General features: G+C 32.1%; 1 protein-coding gene across 1 annotated transcript; it reads left to right on the top strand.

Annotated features, from left to right (window-relative positions):
* Positions 1 to 7,157: 7,157 nt before the first annotated feature.
* On the top strand, positions 7,158 to 8,117 carry LOC100933175 (olfactory receptor 8K3-like). Its single transcript, XM_003773885.2, has one exon. It carries the CDS (start codon positions 7,158 to 7,160, stop codon positions 8,115 to 8,117), a length of 960 nt encoding a protein of 319 aa, XP_003773933.2.
* The last annotated feature ends 2,448 nt before the right edge of the window (positions 8,118 to 10,565 follow it).

Here is a 10,565-nt window from a genome sequence, read left to right as displayed (position 1 = left end):
ACTATCGTTGAGGTATATAATGATCTCCTGGTTCTGCTCATTTCACTTAGCATCAGTTCATGTTAGTCTCACCAATCCTCTCTGTATTCATCCTGCTGGTCATTTCTTACTTACAAAACAATAATATTCCATAACATTCATATACCACAATTTACTCAACCATTCTCCAATTGATAGGCATCTATTCATTTTCCAGCTTCTAGCCACTACAAACAGGGCTGAACAACCAGGCTACTTTGATGAAGAAAAATGTTATCCATCTCCAGAGAGTTAATTGATAAACTCTAAGCATAAACTGAAGTATAATATTTTTGCCTCCTTTATTATTTTCTTTATTTTTGCCTACATGACTTTTAGGGAAATGATGAGGTTATAGGATACAATTAAATTCTCCCCATAAGGAGTAGACATCATAACATGATTTTCTGATTGGATACAGTAAGTGTGTAGTTATGATCATTTTATGAATGCAAATAATGCAGCTAAGAATTGTACCTAAGATCCCTGCCTAGTCTGGGATGTAGTAAAAAGTCCTCTTGAAGAAAAGGCCTACTTATGAACAAAAGCTCCACTTCAGGCTGAGAAGATCCCATCAGTTGTCTACCCTGTTTGCCTTAGGGAGTAAAAAGACTTCCACATTGTGTTGGGTAATTTGGCTCTTTATCAAAGACCACTTAGCTATCCAGTACCTTATCAGAAATGTTTTTCATGATTTCATGTTTGTGATGCAACTTACTCTCTTCCCCCAGCAGGAAGAAGCTATTATCAGATAATTCTAAGACTATCTAGGAAAGAATTTTAGTGACCCCAATTGTCCATTCTCCAACATCTGGGTATCCTCAAATAATCTTTTGAAATATTGATTAGCATATCTTTACCCTGGTATGGGACCTGGTCTGCCAGGTGCATTTAAGATGCTCCCCGAGTTCCCCTTTGAGCTCCCTCGTACTTCCTTGGTACCTCTTCCCTCTTGAGTTTGGGCCTTTACACCTGGGAAACTCCAAAGCTATATTTTCCATATAAAGAATTTCCATTTTTTTTCATATTTTAACTTGGAGAGCAAGATGATAAGGAAGGGACTTGAGTAATGAGTCTCTAATGTGCCTTATTTCCCTAGAGAAAGGGCCATATAATGGAGATTATTTTTTTTTCCTGAATTATATGGACACATATTATATAATTTGTTATTTAGAAGAGGTTTCTAGATGCTTCAGGAATAAGTAAAGACCTTAGCAATATTCCTGAGGCTGAGGCACATAACCTCAAGGCACAGTTTTTCTCCTTTATAGGTAAGTGGCACTATCATGCTGTATTTGTTTCTGATTTATTTTGCTTTGCTTCATTTTGTTGTACCACAGCATACCAATGTTATCAAAAGATTCAATGTGATTCTCAAGCTGCCATTATATCTCATAGACAACCATCACTTACTCTTACGGTCTAGAATTTCTGTCTCCATCATGTTTGAATAAGAGCAATGATGGAACACTATCCATTTTTTCCCCTAAAAAATAAGTTATGAGCCTAAAATGGAAAAAAAAATAGGTGTTGAATTTTTATCATTTTTATCTTGAATTTTCCTATCCTGCCATCTCTATACAAATGCCCCTTCCTACTTCTGCAATTGTTGTTTAAAGTCTAGAGAGTTATCTAAAAGACCAAGTTTAAAAGACTTGTAATCGATGCAGGAAAAGATGGAGTAGAAATGAATTTTCCGCTTTCTCCTTGCTTCATAATTAGTCACAGCAGGACTTGTTAACACTAAATCCATTTCTATCATAAGGTCTTTCAGATAACTTCAAACCTATAGAGGGAAATAAATAAGCACAACTCTTGACCACCTGTATTAACAAAATTCATCATAATTGCATTTTTCCTTAGAAGTTATCACTATAGCATTGTTTTCTTTGAGTAAAACTAGTACACATATTCACACAATCCTGATTTGAGGGACAATAAAGATGTGGTCTGAATACAATTTCTTATGTAGAAAAGAACAGATGATATTTTATACAATGTTTTAAGGTCTGAGAAATCTATCCAGCATCCAATGATAGTCCTTTCAGGTCAATAATTGATTTGCCCATTGTAGCAACGTGAGCACTGCAGTAATTTCAGATATTTGGATACAAAAGAACGAGATCTGACAGTTAGCAATGCATGAGCCTTTGAGCTTTCATGGAATTATTTGCTTAATCATGTTTAAAAAACCTAAGCATGAAAATATGTATCTGACTTCCCTAGGTTAAAGTTAGAAGTGACACAAATGCTTACTTGGAAAGGACTGTGAAGAACATATTGATTAATTGGTATCTGGACTATCACAGACCTCTAAACATCCCCAAGTTTGATCATGTCTAGTGAAAAGGAACACACTCCTAAGGTGCACATTGTTAGACATAATGCTCTGCTTTATATTTTGCATTTTTTGCATGCACATGAATCTGCAATGTGCTGGTTAATTTCAATAAGAGGCTCTTTGAAAGAAAAATTTAACACAGTGCTATTTTGAGTTTAATTTATACTATTAATATTTTTCCATTACATTTATTAATCTAGACATCCAATCAAACAATGAATCAAGCACTTAGACTTGTTGATTTCTGAGATACAAATGCTTACACTTGAAATTTCAACAGTAGCTGATGCTAGTTTCAACAGATCCCTTGATAAAAATCTACCTCTAATCCTTCGGTTAGAGTTGAAATTAGGATTGGCAGAAGACATCAAATCCTTCAATATAGGTTTCCAGTAGGGTTTAAATTTACTACTTTTACATTTCTCAATTTTTATGTGAGTACATTGTGTCAAGCAATTAGTTGGAAAAGGTAATCTTTCCAAACTATCCTTGAAATATACATTTCTAAGTCTTTGTTAATGAGAGAGACTTAAACATTCATTTTTTGAATTTCAGAATTGATCAATTCTGAATTGATCAAATCAAATTCACTATGACTCCAAATTCACTATTACTGAGATGCTTAAGCTGAAATTATGTCACAATCACTTCTTTACATCTTCTGGAACCCAGTTTGGAATTTTGGACTTACAACACTACAATCTACTACCACCCCCACAATTGGATTTATTTTAACTCCCTTTCTATCAGTCAATAACTTAATAAATAAATAAACTTCCCAAATAGGTCATTTGAGTTTTGAAGTTTAATATATATTGTCCCCATTTCTACCTTGATGAACTAACATAACCAGAAATAATATTTCTTAGTTGACAATTCATTAAGTTTTTGATGAGAGATTCTTTACGTCAATTTATCCCAAGACTTTCCTTCTCTAAGTGCTCTCCCATCAAGAACTTTTGCCAGTTTGTCAATATGTTTCATATATATATGCCCAGAAATGAAACAAAGTTTATTTAAGGAAATTAAGATTTGGACTCATGCTCCCATTCACTCTAAAAATTATGCTTTCATTAGTCCAATCTAATGTTTTACTTCCTTTTGTATGTATTTGCACAAGTAGTATGGACTTATATCAAGCATAAATTCATTGAAGGTCCTAGATATTTTTATCCATGGAAATTCTTGCCTTGATGAATCCTATCAGTATCCCTATCAGCAGACATAATCAAGTCTAGATAAAAATAAATGCAATATAGTAGTAAGATAGTAAGAAGAAAACAAGCTTGTGTGAGTTTGAGGCTGGGAAGAGATGAGGAAAGAGTATATAAAAAAGGATAATGAGACCAAATCTGGAAATCAGAAGATAGTCCAGTACACTCATCTAGAACTCTGGGGAATCCTTTTGCATTCTACATAGTATGGCGTATAATAGGATTATGTAGCATTGTAGATGGAAGAAATAGGACTAGAAACATTATAATAAGACTTAAGCTTTACAGCTCTTTTTTTGTGGTAGCAAAGAACTGTTAAATGAGTGCATGCTCATCAATTGGGAAATGGCTGAACAAATTGTGGCACAGGAAGGAAATGGAATATTGTTCTATGAACAATGATAAGATAATTTTAGAAAGGTATGGAAAGATTTACATGAACTGATGCAGAGTAAAACAAGTAGAACCTGGAATACATTATATATAATAATAGCAAGAAAATGTGATGATCAACTGTGGAAAACTTTGGTTCAGTGATCCAAAGCAATCCCAATGTACTTTGGACAAAAATGCCATCTGCATCCAGAAAAAGAACTAAGGAGACTGAATGTGAGTCAACACATACTAAAACACTTCTTTTTTTTTTTTTCCTGTGTTTTTTTTTTTTTTTAATCTCTCCCATGGTTTTTCCCATTTGCTCTGATTTTTGATTTTTCTCTCTCAACATGATTCATAAAGCAATGTGTATTAAAATTAAATAAATTTACTTCAATAAAAAAGCAAACCCCCTCAAAAAAAGACAAGCTTTAGAATCTGCTTAAAACCACAACATTATTGATTTTTGTTGTGTTAAATTATCTAATGATAATCTAGTTTCATTTAAACCCCCAGTGTTATGACCTGAAATGTAAATGTCATTTTTCCATACTTCAGTTAATCAATAAGCATTTTATGAAGCACCAATATATGACATAGCTGCCTCAAAATGATATAGAATTATAAATATTTACATTTATTATGATTAAAATGACATCAATTGAATTTTAATACAGATATAGATGGGAACAAAAATATGGTATATAGAAGAATCTTAGCTAATAGAAAGAATTATGTCAAAAACATGCCTATTAAAATTAGAATCATGAAGGCTGAAACTTTTAGAAGCTGTTGCTCTAAATTTTTGATGCTTAAAATTCTGTCCCACTGCTAACATTTGTCAGAGTTGGTTAGAGCACTGTAAGCTGGTGATCCTGGGATCTACTAATTTTTTTTTTTTATTTAATATTTTATTATCCTCAGTTACATGTAAAACAATATTAACATTAACTTTTTTTTTTTTTTTTTAACATTTTGAGTTCTAGATTCTCTCTCCAACCCCCACCCCTATGCATTGAGAAGGCACAAGTAAATTATGCAAAACATTTCCATAAAAGTCATATTGCAAAAGAAAACATAGTTCTCCCCTCATCTTCACCCCCAAAAAGATGCTCAGGAAAGATAAAGAAGTAAAAAAAAAATAAATAAATAAAAAGATTCAGTCTGCATTCAGACATAATTAGTCTCTATTTGGGTATGGATGGTATTTTTCATCATAAGTCCTTTAAAGGTGTTCCTGAGTCACAGTATTGCTGATAATAGCAAAATTATTCACAGCAGATCATCCCATGACATTGCTGTTACTTTGTACATTACACATTTCACTTTCCATGAACTCATGGGGGATTTTTGAGGATTTTTTTTCTGAGAGGATCTTTCTCATTATTTTTCATAGAACAATAGTATTCCTTCATAATCACATACCATAATTTATTCAGTTATTCCCCATCCTATGAGCATCCTCTCAATGTCCAACTCTTTGTCCCAGAAAAAAGAGCTACATTGAATATTTTTATACATATAGGTCCCTTTACTTTTTAAAAATCTCTTAGGATACATGCCTAGCTATAGTATTTCTAGGTCAAAAGGCATAAATGTAGCCCTTTGGGTATAGTTCCAAACTGCTATATAGAATGGTTTAAATCACTTCACAATTCCATCAACAAGGTACCAGTGTCTCATTTTCCTCATATTCCCTCCAACATTTGTCATTTTCCCCTTTTGGCCCATCAACCAATAAAATAGGTATGAGATAGTACCTCAGAATGGCCTCTTTTCACATCTCTCCAATTAATAGTGGTTAGAGTTTATTGTTTTTTGTTTTGTTTTTGTTTTTGTTTTTCATAAGGCTATAAATACCTTGATTAGTTCATCTGAAAAGTTTGTATCTTTTGATCACATACCTACTGGATACTCTTAACACTGAAAATGGAAACTTTTGGACATACCAAAGAATATGAAGCACAACTGAGCTGATTTAAGATCTTCTTCAGCAGGTGCAGATATGAAAAGTAAGTATTTCTTATTTGAAGATCGCACATAAATAACATTTCTGAAGCTTTCTATTTGTTACAGATGAAAAGACAGATATGCTGATGGTCACTGAATTATGTCACACAATTTCTTTTTTGAAAATGATCCACTTTTGCCAATTTCTTAATGTGATTACTGCAGAATAGGATTGGTTCCATGGCATATGAAGGAACTGGCAAAATGCATTATCTGTAAATAGTTATTTATCTTCTATTGAAGAGAGGAAGAAGAAATGGAAGGATTATAAGCCATATTTGTTGAGGTATGTAAAGAAGAAGAGAGAGATTTTAAAAAAAATCCCTTCTTCTCAAATGTATTTTTCTTTTAATTCTGAGATTGGTTGTTTAAAATACTATTTCATAAATATCTATAAACAACAACAACAGCAAAAAAAAAAACAACTTTCAAATTATTTTCACCTTGCTGTCTTCTCAGAAGATTCAGATTATGTTCCATAACATCAAGATCTGAGGTTATTTCCTTCAGAACTTGATATCTATAGAGACTTATGGTGTTCCTGGATGAAAAGATATGAAGTGAATTACCTAAGAGGGAAATATCTCTCTTTATTCTATAATATACTGAAGCTTAGAATTTTCCTTAGGCCACTCTGGTTTTTATGCAACATATCTTAATATTAAGAATAAAAAATACTCACAAGTGTTTATAGTTTTATTTGGTACTTTCATTAGGAAATTATTTTTTTTAAATACCAAATTATAAATTTTAATTGACCAAGATCATAGACATTTCATGTAAGTATGGAATGAATAAATCATAAGTGTGATTTAATACTAATGTTGGTTGGTAGAACAATAATTTCTGTGGTATATATTGTGGTTTATGATAGCATCATAAAATATGTTTTATACACATACATTTTATTTTTCATGTTACTGGAAAGATATTAAATAACAATATAAATAAATAATAAGATTAATTAATTATTAAATATATCAAAATTTTGCTCAGGTTCAACTACATCATATAGACAGCAAAGAAATCTGTAGCTGGAACAGACACTTAGGAGAGATTATGGAAGTAAGAAAACCTTTGCTGAATTCCTTGATGCCACATTGAATGGAAAGAGGTAATTGTAATTATCTTACACACTGAATATCTCATCACTGGTGTATAATAGATTCAAAAAGTACATTGCAGACTGTTTTCTCTGGATGGAAGAAATGGATAAGTGGAATAAAACTACATCAATTCAAGTAACTGAATTCATTCTCATGGGCATCACAGATCATCCTGACCTGCAGATCCCACTTTTCTTTGTGTTCCTCATCAACTACTTGGCCATAGTTTTTGGGAACCTGGGCTTGATAATATTGACCAATATTGATTCTCACCTGAAAACTCCCATGTATTTTTTCCTAAAGAATCTAGCATTTATTGACCTTGGATACTCCACAGCCATTGGACCTAAAATGTTGGTTAATTTTGTAGTGGAGGAAAATGTCATATCTTATACTGGATGTGCAACCCAGCTAGTTATTTTTGTAACATTAATAATAAGTGAACTTTTTATATTATCAGTGATGGCCTATGACCGCTATGTAGCCATCTGTAATCCACTCCTCTATATGGTCATCATGTCAGACAGAATGTGCTACCTCTTAGTGGCCATCCCATATCTCTACAGCACGTTTGTAGCACTGCTAGTTACAATTAAGATTTTTAATTCATCTTTTTGGAAATCTAACATAATTAGTCATTTCTACTGTGATAGTCTCCCTCTCTTAAATATGTTATCCAGTGATACAAAGGATATAGCATTAATCATACTGAGCCTTTCTGCTTTTAATTTGGTTTTCTCCCTCTTGGTTGTTCTTGTTTCATATGGACTGATTCTTATGGCTATCCTCAGAATGAAATCTGCTGAAGGCAGACATAAAGCCTTCTCCACCTGTGGCTCCCATCTCACAGTGGTGGTTGTATTCTATGGGACACTTCTTTTTATGTACCTGCAGCCCCATTCTAGTCATTCATTTGATACAGATAAGATGGCTTCAGTCTTTTATACCCTCGTCATTCCCATGCTTAACCCTTTGATTTATAGTTTGAGAAATAAGGAGGTAAAAGGTGCCTTGAAAAGAGCATTAGAAAGTCAATGCAAATGTCTTACTTAAGGTGCCATATAGAATGAGATCCTAATTGATTATTAGATGCAAATACCAAACCTGTAATAGTTACATGACAGGTGTTATCAGATTTTCTATAAGAAGTAATTTTATCTTATAGAGATTAGAGCATATACCCTTAGCCAAATATCTTTTAGTGGCAGCAGATAGATGGAAATCCAGCTCCTTCTTATTCAAAATATCAGATCCTATGCATTATGCTTTCTTACTATTTACTGGATTTATCTTTCTCCTCTATTTTCTCCCCACATTTTTTTCCCAAGTAGTTAATCTTTACTTCATGTGGTCTGAAACAACTTCCTCACTCTAATAGAACAATATTCCTTAGCTCTATTCTTTTGCCCCATCTTGATATAACATATCTCAGATTGAATCACCATAAGTAAATTATTTTTACTCATTTTAAACTCTGGCATTTATTAAATTATTATAATAATTTTATTATTAATATAATAATTAAATAATTATTATTTATTTCCAAATGATGAATACAAGGTCCCTTGAGCTTAGGGATGATGGTGCATCACTACTGTTCATCCTAGTGTATTGCATAAACTAGAACTTTAGTAGCTGCTGGTTGAATTAAACTGACCTGAACTGGATAGGATTAAGTTGAATCAGATGAAACATTCAATGGGAAAGATATTAAGCTAAACCAGGGGCTCTTCTTGATTGTAGATCGTTCATGAAGAAAAATAAAAATAGTGAACCTTTATTTTCACTAAATTTGGCCTACTTCTTTATCATACACATTTATTTTACTATTTATTTATTTTTCTTCTAAATGATACATGAGATTTAGCAGACTGCCAAAGGTGAACATAACCTTCTCCCTCTAAAAATTAAGAATTGAGTTAATATGTTAGCATTAATATGTTTAAAATCTTTTCTATAGGTAATATCTTACTATTAAAGTCAATATGCATAGTTTCACATTAAATTGCTATAATTATTAATATTATCAAAATGTTATTAAAACACATTGGAGTTTTGGAAATCATTTGGTGACTGACATTCAAGTTTTAAAATCGAGCTTATCCTTTTGGACTTTATGAACTAGGAATTCTCCTGCCATCTAATGTCAATCTTCCTACATAGCAAGATGAATTTTAGAAATTTATAAACCCAAAGATTAATGAACAAGAAAAAAGGTGTGTGCTGGCATTAAATCTCATAGGCATGTGACTTTCCCTTGTTAAATTTTTTGAATAAGAATTTACGCACCATTGCAAATAATTTGAAAAAAAATCACTATAAATTAAATGTTATTTTTTATATCTAGAAAGTATAAATAATGTGGATTAGAATTAAAAATTTTGTGTACTTTTTTTCTCCTTCTGGATACCTGTATTTTTAAATATATATGTACTCACCTTAGAAAAACTACAAAGTAAATGAGAATGTAACAACATTCTGAGAGGTATATTAAAATTTCATTTAATAATTATTGTTGGATTATTTAAATAAATTATTATTTGGATTATTATTATATTATTAAATTATTAATTGGATTATTTAAATAAAATTAACAATTTGGCAAAAACAAAAGGGAGGGGCAGAAAAATACTAGATAAAATAGCCCCTAAAACTGGGAAGATCAAGACAACAGAAGAAAGGAAGCAATTCAACTGAAGTTTCTCAATATTACACTTCCATCAAATAAAAGAAATTTCTCAAAACACATATTGCTATAACAGCAAAAAAAAAAAAAAAAAATCAGATTGATATTATTTTCCAGGCAAAGGCAATTTAGGAGGTCTACAGGAGATATTTGTGCAATGGAGGTAGGATTGGTCCAGAGTGTAGCAATAGCAGTTTTAGACCTTGTCACTGATTGGCAATTGTAATGCCCGTAGCAATTCTGGATCATTGTTCCAGAGCAAACAGATCTTGTGATTGGTCAGAAGGGAGTAACGGGTCTAGTAACATATCTATGGTAAAGAACATGTGTCCTCACTGTTGCAGAAGAAGAAAGGATCTGGTCATAGTTACAAAGACAGGAGAAGAGTGAATGTTTATGACTGCATACGTGTAGGGACCCTTACTGGATGAAGAGAAGATCACAAACAGGAAAGCAGAGATTATATCTCTCCATGATTCATACTAGATCCAAATGACTGAATACATGTAGTCTCACATAACTACTCTAAAAATAGAAAAACAAAAAAAATCTAAAGTTTTAGAAAGTGTCTCCCCATGCACAGACAAAATTTAAGATTAAGTTGTAAATCAAGAGAAAAACTGGGGGAAAATTGAGCATATAACAAAAACACAACTTGGCCATAAGAAGCTATTATAAAAAGACATAAATTCAGGGGAAGAAAGCAATGTGAAAACAGCTACAAGTAAGGTCTAAAGGGAAAAAAAAATAGTAAATTAACCCAAAGCAAAAAAGAATTACAGGAAAAGTTAAAGAAAGCTTAGGGAAGATGAGTT

This window comes from Sarcophilus harrisii, chromosome 6 (assembly GCF_902635505.1).
Source record: "Sarcophilus harrisii chromosome 6, mSarHar1.11, whole genome shotgun sequence".
Taxonomy (NCBI): Eukaryota; Metazoa; Chordata; class Mammalia; order Dasyuromorphia; family Dasyuridae; genus Sarcophilus; species Sarcophilus harrisii.
Note: the sequence above shows the minus strand (reverse complement) of the source record. Positions and strands in the feature narration are given on the sequence as shown.